Raw genomic sequence first — 18,994 nt, forward strand, 5'->3', positions numbered from 1 at the left:
TCACTCGGCCTCCACCTACAGTGCTGGACCATGGGCCCTGCGTGGCACTGACACTGACAGGGCCCAATAAGCAGGTCCGCACGCTGCACGGGCCCCACACTTCTAAGCACTGACCACATGGGGAGGCCAAGAGCCTGCTTTATTTATATTTCCTTGGGTAAGTTTCCTGCTCCGACCTCGGCCACAGCCAGTCATCAGAACAGTGACCAGGAGATCCAGCTCCTGGCTGCCTCTGGCTCCCAACGCTGCAGCTGGGCAGATCTAAGGAACAGAAGTAAGTTCCAACATCCCTGCCCTGTTTGTGGAGGACAGTGGTTCTGGCAGGAGGGGCAAGCACATCTTCTGGAAGGTTCTAGTCAGGATCTTCAGCAGTATCCCTCCCATTAGTGCATCAGCTTCAGAGGCCTTCTGGAGTAGCGGACATTGTCTTTCAGGAGAGGTGATCCCACGGCCATACCCACCTTGTTCCAAGGGTGGCCTTTCTTGTAGATTGGCTTGACGGACTTGGGAGCCCAGCGAGTCAGATAGCTGTAGTGAGAACACAAAGAGGTTGCCTGATGGGGCAGGAGACGGTCACTGTCCCCTGGGGCTGGGTGCAGCCTCCCTCACCAGTTTTCCTTTCTCAGAAGGCAAAGCATTTGGGGGTGCGGGGGACACGGCTGTTTTGTAAACAGATGGGCTGGGCTCTCGCTGCTACAAGTGTGTGGTCAGGGCTCAGGCAGGGCCAGGCAGCCTAGACCCGGCTCCCTTGCTCTTTAAGAGTCGTCAGTGTGATCTGCACTGCAGGCAGAAGGCAGAGAGGAGGCTGCTTGGACAGGAGGTCTCTGGCCTGAAGCTAGAGACAGGAATGTGGCATAGACACCCTAGCCCCCAGTGAGCTTCCCAGGGCACTGCGACTGTGGCAGGAGCCCGCCTCCCCCAGTAGGAAGCAAGGGATGAACAGAGCAGCGCACTCCAGTCCAGCAGGTTTCTGTAAGTGGGAGGGGCAGGGAAAGATGGAAGCCGCCCACGGCCGTCGGGACTCCTCTGGGGACAGCCTAGGCTCTGACTGTTCCTGGAAGGGTGGATCATAGCACCAAGACTGGGGTTTACTCTGTTCATAATGAAACCTGGCTCCTGATCAGGAAGGCCCATCCTTCATACTCAGAGTTCAGCCACATAGGCCAGGGGTCCTCCTGTGTTCTATGCAAGGCCTCTAGAAGCCTTCAAGTATTACTTTAAAAGCGAGTATTCCTGGCAGAAATTAAAATTATTTTTTGGCTGACATCTCTGGCTGACAAGGGTTGCTGATTCACGCCTTCCCATCACGTTCCTTTGGACCTTGGTCTTCAGCTGTTCGCCTCATGAAGAGGGAGTGCAATGCGAGCCCATCCTGTACCTGTGTGTGGGCACTGGAGGTGAAGATGAGGCCCACCCCAGTTGGCTGGAGACACTAACACTGTTCTGGGTACTGCCTGCACAGGGCTGCTATTTCTATGGTCAGCTGTTCTAGGACAGCAGTTTAGTCCGGCATAAGTTCCTTCACCACCAGCTGGCCCTTTTGCTGGCCCCTCCCAGTCCCCAGAGGGAGAGGTGAAGACGGGGTTTATGAAGAGGCCCATGACCTAGGGTGTTCACCAGGACTCAAGGGCTTCAGAAGACCCCAGCTGACCACTCTCCAGAGCTCTCCTCAGCTCTCCTCTAGTTAGTCTCGGCTGCGTCAGTGCCACATGGAGCAGCCAGCTAACCGAGGCAGGCTGGGGGCATCCAACCAGCTCTCTGTGGACGTCTCAGCTCGAGCTACAACTCATGTTTTCCTGAACCAGCCCCTTCCTACATCTCCTGAGCAGGGCCTGGCCTGGGTATGTGTGCTAAGCACAGGAAAGGAGGAGAGGGGTACTATCCTCTCTGCTGGAGAAACAATGCTGTACCAGGGTGCTGAGGACATGGAGGAGTGAGCAGGGCCTAGGCCCTGGAGTGCAGCCTAGGGACCTTTGGGTGTAACCATAGCGTCCCTTGTACAGAGATCAGTACCTCCTGAGCCAGGACTTCCCTTCCCCCAGGATGGCTTTTTGCAGCTCAAGAGCCCCCACACATCATCAATCCCATGTCACACTAAAGGACACCGGATGTAAGGGAGGGAGCCTGGCCTAGCTTCAAAGGCCTGAGGGCAGGATGGATTGTGTCTTCAGGCTTGCTGCTGCCTCTTAAAAAGCCAGGGTTGGGGGTGGGCTCAACCCTGAATGGACCAGAGCATGCCCTGCTCCTCAGGGCTGCTGGTGGATAGCCCAGCCCAGCCCAGCTCAGGCTCAGCATCTAGGGATGGGGAAAGCAAGGCACAAAGAAGCAAGCCTATATCACCCTATCTCTACCCTCTCTGCCTAACAACCGGGTCTCCCAGCCTCCACCTAGGCTCTGGCAGGATCTCTGCAAAGGTCTGTTGGGGTTGGGCAGTCTTGCTCTGCCTTAGACACCCTGCAGAGTAGAGTGTGTCTTCCTCACTATCAGCAGAGCCCGCGGCACACTGGAGGTGAGAGGAGCTGCAGGTAGAGGGCATAAGAACTGCAAAATCAATTCTAAAGACCCAGCTCTTTGCTGAATGAGGGATGCTATAGATCTAACTGCCCACGAGGGTGATGTCAGAGAGAGGGGAACCTGCAAGAGGACAGTTGTCCGAGAGTCAGGTGAGGATCTGCTCGCACTGGAGGGCCTGCCTAGCCTGCTGGTGCTGAGGGCTGACGTGCATCTGTCCCCCTCAGCCCTCGGATACCTTATCCATGGCAGTTATCCATGGCAGTCGTGTGGCTGCCAGCAGGGAGCACTGGTGTGACTGACTCTATGCAGGTACATCTCTCCTATCCCAGATGCTCCTCCCATGGCTCAGGCCTGCCTCTGCCCTGTCATGAGCCCAGTGCTGGAGAGAGCTGGACATCAGTTTGTATAAGAGCTCTGACTTGCCCATGGCAGCGCAGTGTATATCATCCACAGGGACTGACACCGTCTAATGCCCCAGCAGTGTTTCCTTGCCCCTGGGTCAAGGCCCTGTACGACAGAAAGAGAAGAGAGCTGGGCCAGGCAGGTGGCAGATAGCACACAGTACAGCCATGGCAGGAATGGTACAGGTGTGTGCTTGGGCTGGCTGGGAATGGAGCAGCCAAGCAACACCCTAGCTCTCTCGGGCTGCAGTGAGACACGGGCCCTGGAACTCGTGGGTTAATTGTGCGCATGTCTTCTTACCGATTGAGCTTGGGCTTATCCTTTGGTGAGCATCCTTCTGGAAGCCGTGGTCTGTGATTTGGGAACAGACCTGAATGGGAGGAAGAACATGAAAGGGGTCAGTCTCCACAGTTCTGAAAGGGCCAGGGGCAAAGACCATGGGAGCGGGGAGGAGGGGTATACATGTGTGTGTTTGTTTGTGTGTGCATGTGTGTGTGTGCATGTGTGCGTGAGTGTGCGTCTCATTTAACCACTGCTCTGCTCGCCATCTCTCTCCCAGCTGTCACGGCTGGCTGGGAAGAGGAACTGGAGTCCCCACCACCCCTTTTGGCCTTGGGTACTGTGACCTGCTCGATGAGCCATCTTCACGCACTCCTCCATTTTTCGGTGTTCTTCCCGGCACAGGCCTGTGATTCTCCGGGGCAGCATGCCTCCATGAGGCCGGATGAACTGACTGAGCAGCAACACGTCCTAGTGAAAACCAAGGAGAGGAGTGTGGGTCCGCTGGGCTTGCTGGAGTGTGGGAACCTGGACTGTGGGCCACAGAGCTTGCAGCACCTCCCCAATGTTCTGACATCATCGGGTGAGACCAGAAACGCTGCAGGGAGCGCTTAACCACCAGTCTTTCTCAGTAGTAAGATGACTGGTGGCCATTCTCCTCTGCTGATGGGACATGTAGAGCATTTCAGTGAGAGGAATGGCTTCTGCTTCTCCGTCCCAGAGCTGAGATGGTGCAGCTGAAGTTCCTGCTCAGGTGCTAGGCAGGCGGCTGAGCAGAGAGGGAGGGAGTGGGATACGAAGCTCAGTCCACATCTCCTAAGCCCTGCTATCCTAGAGGGACGGGGTCCTTAGGCTTCCCTGCAGCCCCCCCCCCCCCAACAACCTTGGGATAAGTCTAGCAAAAAGGACAAACTCTCTCTCCACCACAAATGGCTCGAAGGGTTAATACTTGCCCTGCCAGGGCCCAATGTCAGCCTCAGCAGTCGCTGTCTGTGCTGCCCTGGCTGCCGGTACTGCACGACTGCAAATCTGTTTTAATCACTAACGGCTCTTGGGGACCCAGGAACTCTCAGCCCTACACTCATCAGAAGCAGGTAGCAAGGCTTGGACTAATCCAGAGCTAACATGCTGGCTTGCATCCTCAGACTCTTTACTGCAGGGTGCCAAGCCAGCCAACAGTTACACACAGCTTGGGCCAACAGTGCTCCTAGTGGAAAGGGGGAAAGGAAAAACAACTTTAGCCTTTACCTTGGAAAGAATTAGATTTCTTCTCCTGGAAGAACAGAGCCAAATTGGTTTCCTGGAAACGGCCAGTAGGAGTGTGCCCCGGGTGCCGGGGCAGGTGTGGGCATGGCCTCCCTGTCTCAGCTGAGATTCCAAGCATGCCTGTGTATGTGCACTGGCATCTGTGAGAAGAGCTCTGACCTCAGCCTTCTGCTGCACTCCTGCACTTACTTGGAGAGGACCCAGGGCAGGGGAGCCCTGCTCTTGACCCCATGCCGGGGGTGGACTGAAGCCAAGGCTCCCAGACCAGGAGATTAGTTGGGTCACTCTGTTCAGATCTTCCTGGCCTTATCACCTGACCAGGATCTCTGCGCTTAGTCATCCTGTGCCTTAAAGGGGGAACTGGGACAACACAGGTCAAACTGGCCCAGAACCTGAATCACCTGAAACTCCAAAATAGAGTGTCTATGTCACCAGTGAGTGCTCTAGAGAACAAGTGTGGGGATCCAGGGCCAGGTCCTACCTTCTGCAGGGTAGCAGTTATCACGTGGGCTCCGCCTGGCACCTCAGATCTGAAGCCCAGCTCTGATATAGTGCTAGGTGATTGTGGCACATTCATTACCTTCTCTGTGCTTGAGATCCCTCATAGCAAAGCAAGGAAGAGGAAGTCCCTACTTCATGGGGTTAATCAGAGATTTAAGGGCTGGAAAACGGCTCAGCCAGTAAATGTACTTGCCACCATGTCTGCCTGTCTAAGTTCCACCCTCGGGGCCACAGGAAGGAGACCTGACCGACCTCTATGCCTGTGCTGTGTGTGGCATCTGTGCCCTCACATGGACACATCTCTCTCTCTCTCTAACACTAAGTGAGCTCTACAAAGTCCATGACTTCCCAGGACGGCCTCTGGAGCAGGCCCCACCCTTGCTATGCTGTCCGCTGCTGGATACGTTCATATCCTCTCCTTTCCAGAAGCAGCTGTTCTGGAAGAGCTAGAGCAACTGGGTGGTATGGAGTCCAGAACTCCACGGTGGAGACGAGAACGTGAACCACCTCGTTACCTAAGGGGAGAGGAGCCAAATCCAGACCCTATTCCATCCCCATGAGGACTACCCCTGCCATTCTGAACAAGGCCACAAATGTAGTCCGTGGCTTCCAGCCCCACAGCCTGTGCGAACTTTAAAAATGCCATGCTGACTGGGTCTGCCTGAGGCTGAGTTGTTTGAGCAGTGACTTTCCTTTATAAGAATGTGTCTAAGTGGTTCTCCTCTATGTATGCATGTGCACCACAGGTTCCTCAGTATCCCTGGGGACAAAGAGCATTAGCTACTCTAGAACTGGAGCTCTGGGTGTTTTAAGTTGTCTTGTTGAGAAGCAAATACTCTTAACTGTTAAGCCATCACTCCAGCCCCATACTTCTTGTTTCTAAAAAAGTTATTTTTGAGATTTTATTTTATACATACATGTATGTGGGCACATGTATGTGTGCATGTATGTGTGTACATGCAATGCCTGTGGTGGCCAGAAGAGGGCACTGGATTCTTTGGGACTTGATATATATAGCTCTTACCACCCTGTTCTAGTTCAGAATTGAAACCTTGACCTCTGGAAGAGCAGCCAATGCACTTAACCACTGAGCCATCTCTCCAGCCCCCAGCCCAGTATGTCTTCAAGTTCCTTAGAGTCTACCACATGGCCAGGTTGACAGCTACTGGACAAAGTGCTGCCTTTAATGGCTTTGTGGAATGCAGCTGTCACTATATAGGGAGGACAGCGCTCAAGGTAAGAGGCCCTGACCCCAGTGAGTGCAGGGTGACAGTTTTTATAGTCACACTTACCTCATAGTTATATTTGTGCTTCAGATTCCAACGGCAGATGGGGCACTGGCCTGAGGGATTAGGGGGATCTGGAGTTGCCTTGGGGCTTTCTGTGACTCGGCCTTCAATCTAAGAAGCAGGAAAAGAAAAAACACCAGTGTGAAAGCCGGGGTCAGACATGCAGGTCTTTAGCTCTGAGTACACAATGCATGAATGCCAGTCAAAGCTTACTTTTGGGGGGTCTCATGGCAGCAACTGGGCTACAAGGTACTAGGTTCCAAGCCAGCAGAGGTTATACAGTAAGAATCTTGCCTCAAACCAGACAAAAGACAAATGACAACATAGACATAGAACCTGGTAACTAGAAGAGTGGTCTCAACCTTCCTGATGCTATGACCCTTTAATACAGTTCCTTAGGTTGTGGCGACCCCAACCACAAAACTACTTCCACTGCTACTTCATGATTATACTTTTGCTACTGTTCTGAATCATAATATAAATATCTGTATTTCTTGATGGTCTTTTGGGGATCGTGATGCACAGGTTGATAAGGACTACACTACAAGATTAGTTTGCTGGTTTTAGTGGATGCTATTTTCCTTCATCAACAAGCCACAATAAAGTACCTGAACCCTAGGCTTCCTTCCCCCTGCTTCTGGAAAAGGTGGCACATGCAGGTGGTTAAAAGTTCCAAATGGGGACTGGAGAGATGGCTCAGCAGTTAAGAGTCTGTCCTGCTCTTGCATAGGACTGGGCTTTGGTTTCCAAGGGAATCTGATGCCTTCTTTTGGCCTCCAAAAACACGCGTATGTATACAGACAGACAGCTACGCACACGTATGAAGAAGTTCCAAATGGCATAGTCAGAAGCAATATTCAAAGAAAACCTCCGCCCATTCTGTGCATTTTCTGCTGAGAGCACTGTTTCTAGCTCTATGGAAGAAAACGAAGTCTACACTAGCAGGTCCTGACCAGACATGATGTGTGCCCCACTCCCCCTTTGGCCGTGTCTGGGGACATTTCTGATTGCACAATTGGAGAACGTGTATTATGGGCATCTAGCAAGGAGACACAGGGAAGTCTCACAACAAAGAGCAGCAGCCAGTGCTGCAGCTGAGAAGCCCCGAGAGGAGCGAGACAAGGAAGCATCTGCGTGCACTGCTGCTCCTCTCTCCCTCCGCAAACACGGAAAGTCCAGGCAGATGAACACAATACGGGCCCTCCTCTAAGAACAACCATGGGCTCACTGGGTAGCCTTGGCTGGCTTGGAACTCATTATACAGAGTAGGCTATCCTCATCCTTGTGTTATTTTGGATAACATCCTTTCAATACCCTGCAGAGGCCCTGTGTGACATCTCCCATCATGGATGGACCCTGTGACCCAGCCTTGGAATGGCTACGTGTACTAAAGCGACCTGGGAGTCAGCCTCAGTTGCAGGGGAGCTTAGCAGGCCTCTGAGGCTGAGCCCGAGAGCACAGTGGGATAGATCTGAGAGGCACTAGGACAAAAGTAACCTTGTCCCCGGGCTGGGACTGGCCAAGGGACAGAGGCTAGAAGTTCTGCTCAGTTATGCCAGGCACCACTACCCACCCCCGCTTCTACCATGGCAACCCTAAACACGTCAGAGAGAAGCTGTGGGCCAGGGAAATCTAAGGTGCATGGGAGGCCTTGGGAGGGGCCTTAAGGGCCCCAGGGGAGAGCTAGCATTTACTAGCTCACCGTTATTTACCTCATTCTGTGCTAGGAATGGCTCGCATATACCAGACTATTTAACTCCCACAGCTATGGGCGGCAGGAGACGGATCTTATTTTGGAGGGCGCACACCCACAGTCAGCCACGGCAGCACCTGACCAGGCATGCACGGGCTCACCCCAGAGCCAGTGTCTCCATATGCCTTCTACAAACAGCAGATCCGTGTCCCACATGAAAAAACCTCTTTACACTTAAAAGCCAATGTGAACAGCACTAGTAACTGAGGAGTAAGTCTTCAGTTCTGAATGCCTAGCAATCTCTGAGAGATGCTGTTCTGGTGAACTAGTTAGTTTTGAAGAGTCTGAAGATGGCAGCCCAGAGAGCCAGACATGATCTGCCAGGGTTATCAAGGGAAAGCAGAAACAGCCAATAGAAGAACAGGTGTCCTAATGAGCTAAAGAAAAAAAGAAGGCTGGTCCCAGAACAGCAGCTGTAATAGTAGGAGATGCAGTGGGCAGGGGACGCTCTCTTTAGCACTGAGCACTCTGTACCCAGAAAAGCAGAAGCAATACACCACTTCAAAAGTCTGATATCACCTGGTGCGATGTCATACACTTTACTCCCAGCATTCAGGAGGCAGATGCAGGCAGATTTCTGTGAGTTTGAGGCCAGCCTGGTCTACACTGAGTTTTAGGACAGCCAGGATTACCAAGACAGAGAGACCCTGTCTCAAAAAATAAAAACAAAGAAGGCTGCTGTCACTCTTTTCTCCAGCATAGAACTTATAGGGTGAATGCCTGTTTCAGTTTTTTTTTGTCATTTGAAATGGTCTCATGGAGGCCAGGCTGGCCTTGATCTCTCTATATAGCTGAGGATGGCCTTGAACTCCTGATTCTCTAGGTACAGAGATTACAGATATACACAATCATGCCCAGACTGCATTAGGTTTTAATCAGGGAACCAGAGAAGTGCTTTAAGAACATGGAGTTCCCTGCACAGTAAGAACTGGGGTGGGAAGGCCCCAGTAGAAAGGCCAAGGAGGTATTCTGGGAGGAGAATGACTGGATTTCTCCTGGGGATAAGACTGCCTTAGGGTAGACTATATTTGGCTGACTGCCAGAGAGGTTAAGCCCCTGGTCGACATGGAAGTTCTTGAGCCTTCTGGGAGCTCTGTGAGGTGGCTGAGAATTTCTTGGAGGCATTGAAGGCCATGTGAAAACAAGGTTGTCTTTTAAGGATTATGGGATAATCTAGGCCCCATGACTGACTCCCCAAGGGAGGTGAGATGGGCTCGGTGAGGGAAAGGGGGGCATGGGAGGAAGAATAGTTCTAGCTTTCTTACTGAGAGACAAGCCAGGGTGCCAGCTAGTGAGGTTGGGGCCCAGGGCCTGCCACCTCCTAACATGTCACTTAAGGGTACTAAGTCATTCCAGACAGAAGGCAAAGGTCAGAAGGGCAGGCCCCTGGCCCTGGGCCAACTAATTCTGGCTCTGTAGCCTGCAATGCTGCCTTAGTTTCCCCTCTGGGAAACTGATTTATCACCTGCCAGAGAACATATTAGTAAAGGCCTCTGAGACTTTGTCATACAAAAGGTCACTTTAATCAAGTAACAGATACCTCAGCACAGGCCCAGCGACTGCTCCTGATTACCCACACTACAGCACACAGCCCGAGAAATAGTACACTTCAGGATTTATGGTCTCAGAGGGAGCAGATCCTGGAGCCAGGAGTCCACATTGGGCCTCTGTCCATCCATCCCTCAGAGGAGCAGCCAGGCGGCTCTGAACGTTAAGGAGGTCGTGAGTGGCCAACGCAGCGATACTTACTACAGTCGTCTTCCCTTCTTGGATTTTCACCACTAGAGAGATAAAGGGGAAAAATTAGGTCAGCCATTTAATAAGGAACAGGGAGTTTCAAATAACAGCTCAAATTCTACACAGGCAGAGGAGAGGAGCCTTCAGTCTGCACTCTCCCACGGTCCCTGCCTAGGACAGAAAGTAAGCAGGGCTCACCCCTAAGTGCCAGGGTTCTATGCCCCCTGAGGCTGACTGTAGGCAAGCCTGGGATACTGGCCTGCAACATCTCTCTAGGATTAAGGGTCTCCAGGCTGGGCTTTGCCTTCTGAGGCTGAGAGTCATCTTGATTCTGTCCAGAAGAATTGGCAAACTGAATAGCTGTGGCAGGAAAACTGCTATGAGTGTGAGGCCTGCCTGGGCTACAAAAGTAAACCAGAAAGCTTTTGGAGCAGCAAGCTTGGAAGGGTCAGAAGTACCCTTTGCACATGTCCCCTTGCAGAGTAAATCAGCCCAAAGTGGTTTCTATAATCTAAAAACACAACATTGTCTGTGTTCTAACAGTGGCTTATCAGTGAGACAAATATATTCCCCAAAACGTATCCTGGGAATCCTGTGTCAAACCTGCATGAAACTGGCCATGAAGGAAATACCCTCAGCTCCGTCCTTCTTCACCTCTCCCTGAAGGGTCATGTTCTGTTACCATACCAGAGAAAGGGGAGGGGAGAGGGAGTAAGCTCAAGGGCTTCGGGGAATACTACCATTCTACACTGAGGGCAATCCAGGGCCTACTGATGCCTGGGGTGGGCAGGAGACAAGCGGAGACGAGACCATCAGCTGCACACATCTGTCAGGCTACACACACTTCCCATGTCACCTAACCAGGCCACTGAATGACAAGGCCGAGGGTAATTGGCTGCCGGCTCACACTCAGCAGCTGTTCTTGGAGAGTCTCCATGCTCCTGCGTCTTTAGAGAAAGAGCCACAGCTGCTAGCTGGTACACAGCAAATAACCAATCGAATCAGTCAGTGCTATGTTTAAGGACTGAAATGACTGCCACTGTCTCCTTGTAACTATTAACTGCTACAAGAGGAGGCTGAGCTCACATAATCTGCAAACTGTCTCTCCAGATACTAAAACCCCAGTTAAACAGTAGTTTGGCTATCAAAGTTTGGTTTTAGCTCTGACTAACACAAGAAATAATATAGACTAGAAAAGCGTCTAAGATTTTTGACTTTGAGAATCCAGTGGGAGCTAAAGATCTCTCCCTAGAAAAAATATCCAACCGCAAATACACAAGTTAGCTCTGGGCTGCAGGAGGCTCTCAGCCAGCTGTGGGTATATGTTAGAAACCTGGCTATCCCTCAGACGTGGAAGGGGGTACTTCTGCTTCTTCTTTTTGCCTATCATATTTTCTAAAATAAACATATACTGCTTCTCCAAAAACATAATATAAACAGTAAAAAGCAAAGGGCCTAAGGGAATGGCAACACTGATCCAACCAGAGTCCATGTCAGCATCTGTGACCAGTGAGTTCTGTGACCGACACCTAATTGAACACAGGCTGCCTGGAATTATTCCTCATTTGTTTTCTGGGCAGACCATTCATAAAGAATCATTACTCCAAAACAACCAAATCGAGAGCCCTCCATGTCCAACTCCAGACACAGAAAACTCAATGACCAGAAAAACCCAGGGTCTTTCTTCAGAAAACACTTATATGAACTAGGTTCCTTGTGTGTTAACAGAAACTGCGTCACCCTCACACACGGTTCCACTTGTCCTGAACAGAGACCAACCCATGAACGGGATGTGGGTGAGACTCAACCTGGTTGTCAGCCTAGAAGCCAGCACAGCTGCAGAGGGAAAGTCACCATGATGCACCCATTGCAGAATGGCCCACAGAAGGGGACCAGGGAGAACAGAGCTTATCTCCACCCACAGTAAACCCCAGGAACCTTAGAAACTTTGCTACTTTGGAGAACTGAGATGGGGGGGGGGGGCAGAGGGCGACCAAATGGGAGCAACGACAGGTACGGGGGTAAGTTTCTGAGAAGTCTCAGGAAACAAAGGCAGAGACACATTCTTGAACCACTGAAGTCAGCATCAGGACAATGGCCCGAAACACAAAGAGCATAAACATGTGGTTTCCTTCTTGGTCCAGGCACTTGGGCCCTAACCATGAGGTAAACAAGTCTAACGAAACACACATCACTCTAGGCAAAGACCCAAACCCTGAAGTCATCCCACTGGCCCCTGGAAAAGAGATCAAAGCCCATGGCAAGCCCCACAGTTCACAAGCTCTCCCACAGCAGCCTCCAGCCAGTGAGTTTCTAGAAGCCAGTGGGTAAAACAATAGGCAGACACTTATCTAAGAGAGACAATCTGTCAAACCAGAGGAATGACCCAAGGAACTCGGGGAGACAGAGATTGATCAGGGTGGTGAGTTAGTGCAGGGGGAGAAGGCCCGGCTGGGGCCTGGAGAGGTCCTGAGCAGATTTTAAGCCTCTGGAAAGAAGAGATAAGAATCAAGAATAGCATTGCTTTTCAGGGCGCAGAGAAAAACATGGCAAAACCAAACAAAACCCGAGATGCATTCTGTCCCGGATCCCCTCTCCATTCAAGAGAAGTGAGGTGGATAAAAAAACTGGACTAAGGAAGGTTTAGGCACCAATAGGAAACTTGTTTAGGAGAAGATGTGACCCAAGACTTGTCACCATGAAGGATGCCACCAGAGACGCACTGTTTTCTCAGTAGGACTAAGGCTGCAACCGCTCAAGACAGACACCCCTTGTACACAAAATGATCTGTCCCAGGAGAGGCAGCACGGTCAGGCTCGCTGCTCTCCCTCCTGAGCAGAGTAACAGCAGACTAGTAAGGCACAGTCTTTGCCCCGAGGAGAGAAGTAAAGCAAGGACAGGAAAGTCACTAATAAAGCCCATGCCTCCTAAAGAGGTCCTCTGAGTACTTCAGTAAACACTCCCAGGAGGGAGTCAAGATAACTGAATTATAACAGCCTGGGGCACAGTGAGGCTGCACTGGGTGCAGAAGCCGGTGATGGGCACATCAACTGTGGCTGTATACACTCAACTGTAGTAAAGGAGGCAGAGAGGGAAGGCGGATAGAGGGGAGCAGGCCCTGCAGCAGCAAGCAGTTAAGGACGTGGAAACTGAGCTCTAAGCAGAGCATGGGGAGTGGCTAGAAGGCAGCCCTCCACCCTGACCGCCAACACTGCTTGTGCTTCTGGCCTCAGACTGCTTTCCTCCTTAATGGCCTCCCATGGCCCTTCCCTGGAATTCCTGATGGAATATCCCTCTGTCCTGAGCTTCAGAATGAGTCTTTTTGGTACTTAACACAGTTTCCCATTAGCAGAACACTCAAATCCTAAAGCCCCAACTTGCTCCTCCCTCCCAAAGGTCTGTGCTGTAGAGCTGCTGTCCCTATCAGATAGCACCCCTTAGCTTACTGAGAGATAAGACCCGCTCCCACCCGCCTTTCATCTCAGTACACTCTGACGTAGGACCACGGTTGTTAATTCATGTGTCCATGGTTTCTGGATGTGAATGCACTTCCTTCCCAAGGGCTCTCAGTGTGGTAAGGCTGACACTGTCACTGGTGAAATCACTAATTGTTCTTTGGCAGTTTAACTGCTAAGATCCTGTCAGGAAAGCAGGGAACAAGAGGCAGGGCCTGCCGTGGAGCACCAAGATGGTGTTACATGGAGACGAGGAGAGCTGCCTATACTTTCAACTCTATTTCTTACAGCTCAAGCTAGGTACGATACCACATCTTTACAACTAGAGTCCCCCATTCACAAAATAAAGTGAATAAAGTGCTAACGTCTACCTTTAAGGATGACCGAGTAGGGCTGAGGATTTGGTTCAGTGGTAGAGCGCTTGCCTAGCAACCGCAAGGCCCTTGGTTCGGTCCCCAGCTCCGAAAAAAAGAAAAAAAAAAAAAGAAAAAAAAAAAAAAAAAGGATGACCGAGTAGATGGTTATTGAAAACCTCGCTCATTACTGCAAGAAGGCCCTAAGTAAATCACAATGTCATTTGTCTCCCTTCAGTCTTGCTTCTTCCATAATCTGCTCACTCTCACTTTAGGCTGTCAGGACCCATCAATCACTGGCCTCTGTCCCCATCTCAGACAGGGCTTCCCTATGTAGCTCTGGCTGGCCGGGACCTCTCTCAGTAGGCCAGGCTGATCTTAGAACTCACAGAGATCCTTCTACCTCTGCCTCTGCTTCCCAAATGTCACCATTTAAGGTGTGCATCAAACCCAGCAGTGGTGGCAAACACCTTTAAATCCCAGTGGTAGAGGCAGAGGCAGGAGGAACTCTGAGTTTGAGGTCAGACTGGCCTACAGAGTGAGTTCCAGTATAGCCAGGGCCATACAGGGAAAACAAAACCCACTCCACTTCCCACCCCAGTGTGTGTGTGTGTGTGTGTGTGTGTGTGTGTGTGTGTGTGTGTGTGTGTGTGTGTGTGCGCGCGCGCGCGCGCGCGCGCTTGGCTGACAGAGTTTGGGCCAGATGTTCTTTGTTGTGAAGTTGTCATGTGTGTTGTAAGACATTTAATGGTATCCCTATCTACTTACCAGGTGCTGGTAGTACCAGTTCTGACAACCAAAAAGGTTTCTAGACACTGCCAAATGTTTTGGGGGTGAGAGTGGAGAATGGTGGACCATCCCTGACTGAGAAGCAGTGCCCTAGACTGAAAGTTTAAAGCGACAGCACTGGTACTTAGTCCTCATGAAGTCTCTTTGGTTCTTAATTCCAAGTCTCATGAATTCTTACTATAGTTATATAGTTTTATCTTTGAAAAACAAGAGGCTTTGAGTATTTTCAGCCAAGGACTCAGCTTGTTTTCCATACTGTGAATGTTTTATGTACAATACTATCTGAGTGACAAGCATCCTCACTAGACCAGTGAAAACAGCTGTACATGCCTTACCAAAAGGGAGAATGCCACAAGGTTCACTTAAAGGTTTAGAGATGGGTGATCCGAAAGAACATGAAACATGACAGTGCTGTCACGTAATCGCACTGCAATTCAACTCAATATTCAGCCTTCGGTCCAGGCTGTCTAAAGAGTGGCAATCAAGTATTTGTAGAGAAGATGACTCCAAAGACTGATTAGACAGCTCATCATTCCAAACTCTCCAGTTCAGAAGCCCTTTCTCAGGAGGAAGAGGCAGGTGGATCTCTGCGAGTCTAAGGCCAGCCTGATGTACACATCAAGTCCATGTCAGTATAGTGAGACCTTGAACCCTTTGCTGCATTTCACAAGGGGTATGCAATTTGGAGCTATTAGTATCTGACATGGCAGTTACCCACATTATGAGCTTAAGCCCAATGTTGTAGGACGAGGAGAGCTGAAACCAAGTCTACTGTCACCCACAGGATCTCTTTGGTGACTTTCTTGATGAGTTAATCTGACTCTGCCCAGGCAGCATCTGGACTTTTCTTTTCTTAGCAATGGTTCCATCTTTCATTTATGCCTGAATCCCCAAGCACACTTGCTAACTAATCCCCCATCAATTATCTCTTGATTCCTCTGAACTGAATTCCTTATCTGCCATTCTTTCTTCTTCTTTTTGAATCTTTAAGACAGGGTATCTCTGTGTAGCCCTAACTGTCCTAGAACTCCCTCGGTAGGCCAGGCTGGCCTTGAACTCAATCTGTCTGCCTCCGCCTCCTGGGATTAAAGGTGTGCTACCACTGCCCAGCTTACCTGCCACTCTTAATGAAATTTAGAGTTTGAAACAAAAAAGAGACCTCTTCTAAGCTGTGTATAATGGTTATATACAATGGCTATCCAGTGGCTCCTTTTTTCCCCATTCTTTTTGTTCTCTCTAACCATAATTATTACTCTTTCTATCTGGTTATTTCTCAGTAACTTTAATATTCCCTGGTTGGCTGATTTTAAAGACAAGTCCCTTCCTCTTCATTTCTTTATCTACACATTTATCCTTTCCTGCTTCCCACAGAACACAAAAAAGACTATATCCGGAAAGACCTTTTCACTCTGCCAAATCCCATCCTTTTACGAGCCTGTTCAAGGAGCATCCTCTGTATGAAAATTTCCAAAGGACTTTACTATTTCTGGTTACAGAATCTTACTGCACTCTTTCATGCAAATGGATAATGTCCATTTACTGGTTGGGGGATATGGCCATAGCTCATTGTAACTCGAGCGTCACAAGAAGCTGTGCCTTCTCCCCTTACAGTCCTTTCACTGCTTGACTCACAGCTTGACACAGCATTTGGCCTTCAGTAAGGTCTCAGTTGACGCTAGAATCTGGTTACTTTCCCAGATTTAATACTAATGAAATGCAGACCTAACATTTAGAACTCGCTTCTGTCTTAGTTGTTCCAACTGCCTTTGCACCTTGGCAGCTATCTCTCAGATTAGTAGCCTCGGCAGAGAAAGTGACCATTTAATCAGATTTTTCAGAGATTTGGAGATGGGAGATTTTGCGACATGCTTTAACCAAGGTGGAGGCAGGCGATTTGAAAAATACGGGAGAATTAACATTCAGCCCTTTATAGCTTTTCTAAACTCTGAGACATTTTTTTTTCCGATCCTTAAATGACCAGATCTTTCTCTCAGTTCCCCTTGACTTTTGGGAGGCACTAAGAACCGGAAAGTGAAGCAGCACCGCCAGGGTCTTAAAGCCTTTTAAGCTCCCTGTGGAAGACTGAACCTCCGAGGTTTCAGAATCCCGCCGAGAGGGAGGGGCACATCGGGGTTGGCGGAAGTGTCATGACGCTGTTCTCAAGTCCTTGAGGTCTCTGGATCCTGGGACTCACCTTCTCTTAAACCGCGAGCTGGAAGCCATAACCAGCCGGTCGCGGCGGGGCCTGCCAGGAGCGTTTGGAGCTGCCGCCCGCAGCCGGACACAAGAGCCCTGAGGGCCGCCATCTTGGGAACACACCTGACCTTGTGTGCACTTCCGCTTCCGGAGCAGGGGTGTGCGCAGCCGCTGTGCGGCGATTGGTTTTCTCGTGGCCACTCATTCCTTCTGTTTCTATCACTCCTCTGGCTGCTGTCTGCCAGTACCTCGTCTTCAAAGTTGCCTTTTAGTCTCCCTTGGTAAATTACACGCCACACTGCCTGCTGGGTAGCTTTTGTGACTGAGGCTAGACTTGTCAGGACAGATTAAAATGGTCACGGATTCTGACTCTCAGCATCAGACGGGGAATAGAATTGACCATCCCTACCACCTGCCGATCTTTGCTGCTTATACACACTTTCCATCTTTGTTGCTTATATACACTTTCTCTCCAGCACTTGGCACCACTTATCTTTTGGCTGCCTGGCAACGCTTTGTTAGACTTCACTTCAAACTTCATTCACTGTGGAAATGACCTTGACCTCCCCTGGGTAACATCCATCTTAGTGCTGACACAGTTACAGTCACCCTCCCAGACTGTAAGATCCAGTAAGACAGAAATTTTGTTGCCCACACCTACCACTCCGGAGGCAGAGGCAGGTGAATCTCTGTGAGTTCCAGAACAGCTAGAGCTACATAGTGTGGTCCTAGCTCAAAGGAAAAAAAAAGAAAAAGAAAAAGAAAGAAAGAAAAAAGGAAGGAAGGAAGGGAGGAAGGAAGAAAGCGGAGAAGGAAAAGGAAGAAGATGAGAAAACAAAGAAAGGAACATTGCAATTTTTTTTCTTCTTTTTTCTTTTTTGCGGAGCTGGGGACCGAACCCAGCGCCTTGCACTTGCTAGGCAAGCGCTCTTCCGCTGAGCTAAATCCCCAACCTTTAATCCATCTTTTAAATGTTTTACCCACAGAACTTAACCCCACACCCAAATAAAATCTTCCATGCAAGCTCCCCCAGTGGCTCTCACCCTACAACAGCTCTCTCTATGAGAGCTGGGGAGACAGAGAGGTTAATTGATGTGAAGAAGGCTGTTTCCAGCTGTGTCTATTCTGAGGCCCCCACACAATGTTCTCAGTGGTGAGAAGAGGGGCGCACTGGATGGCCCGTAACACATTAGTCTCCTCTTAGAGGTCACTGAACTGCTTTTAGGGGTCTGGGGATGTCGATCTCTCAGTTTTAAGGTTGCTGATTAAGGGCAGTGAGGAGGGCAGCAGTCACCATGCCTTAGAGGAGGTCATGACAAAACTTAACAGCAAAAATCCAGAGCCTTTATGTCAGGAGTTGTGGGCAACATTAAGAGACAAGGAGAGGGGCTGGGGATTTAGCTCAGTGGTAGAGCGCTTACCTAGGAAGCGCAAGGCCCTGGGTTCGGTCCCCAGCTCCGAAAAAAAAAGAACCAAAAAAAAAAAAAGAGAGACAAGGAGAAAAACTTTCACATCTGGAGTAACACCAGTTAATTGTAACTGGGCAAGCGGCAGGACAGAGTCTTGTAGAAGGGTAAGGAAACTAATTAGCTGCTGTTACCTCAGTCTTCTGCATGAGAATCAGGCACTTGGAAGCCTTGGAGAAGAAATCAGTTAAAGTCAGCATCTGGAAAACAAATCTGAACAGTGTCCAAGTGATATTCCCTGCTTTTACATATGATAAACTTTGTAAATTTGTTTCAGATATTAACAATACCAGCTAATATTTAATGAACAAAAACAGTATTCCAAGTAAAAGACAATTTCTGATTAAAAACAATTTACTAAGATAAAATATTTTAAAAGTGAAACTGTTACCTTAAGTGACCTTATCTAGTATTTGAAAACAAGACAAGACTTGTTTTTGTTAACATCAAATTGTGCCTATATTCCAAGATTGTACAGTAAACATATTTATATTGTCTAGCTGTGTAAAGAGACAGTTTAATTCTAAGTTGTTTTCCTCCAAAAGAAATTGTTTCTAACTTAAAAAGCATACTCCCAGGGACAGAGACTGCTTTGATTTTTCCTCAACAGGCATTTCTCTAGAACATTCTAGAACGTCCTAAGTCACTGAAGCAGTGACTGCCATGTCAAGAGAAATGATCCACTCTCCAAAGTTTTCTAAAATTAACCTTATTAATACAACATTTAAAAATCTGTATGTTTTCATTGTATACATTGAACCAGCAGGTGAGCTGTGAAAGCAGTCATGTCAAGCCTGTAATAAATAAATTACACGTAGCATAGACTGCACTGACAGAGAAGGCCAAAGCCAACTCTACTCCCTTTGTCACTGGACAAAGTTCTAGACCACATTCTGACAGCAGCAAGCACGTCTCCTAACATCACATTCTATTTAAAAATAGATTGGTTGTTTGGAAGTGTAATTTGTAAAGTAAGATAATCAAACTAAATGAG

General features: G+C 49.4%; 1 protein-coding gene across 1 annotated transcript; it reads right to left on the reverse strand.

The window, feature by feature from the left end:
- Positions 1–153: 153 nt before the first annotated feature.
- Mrps18a (mitochondrial ribosomal protein S18A) lies at positions 154–16,647 on the reverse strand. The gene is made up of 6 exons (NM_198756.2): positions 16,533–16,647; positions 9,754–9,785; positions 6,255–6,362; positions 3,543–3,666; positions 3,217–3,286; positions 154–528 (listed from the first exon to the last, which is right to left on the reverse strand). Exons 1-6 carry the CDS (start codon positions 16,642–16,644, stop codon positions 384–386), a joined length of 591 nt encoding a protein of 196 aa, NP_942051.1. The 5' UTR covers positions 16,645–16,647; the 3' UTR covers positions 154–383.
- Positions 16,648–18,994: the final 2,347 nt, after the last annotated feature.

The sequence above is a fragment of the Rattus norvegicus genome, chromosome 9 (genome assembly GCF_036323735.1).
Source record: "Rattus norvegicus strain BN/NHsdMcwi chromosome 9, GRCr8, whole genome shotgun sequence".
NCBI lineage: Eukaryota > Metazoa > Chordata > Mammalia > Rodentia > Muridae > Rattus > Rattus norvegicus.

Bases quoted from the DNA above. Each gene is read 5' to 3' on its own strand.
- Mrps18a (NM_198756.2), bottom strand. From the start codon at position 16,644: ATGGCGGCCCTCAGGGCTCTTGTGTCCGGCTGCGGGCGGCAGCTCCAA. The intron at 9,786-16,532 runs GTGAGTCCCAGG...TTATCTCTCTAG, and splicing joins AGCTCGCGGTTTAAGAGAAG to TGGTGAAAATCCAAGAAGGG. The intron at 3,667-6,254 runs GTAAGTGTGACT...GGTTTTCACTAG, and splicing joins AGCACAAATATAACTATGAG to GACGTGTTGCTGCTCAGTCA.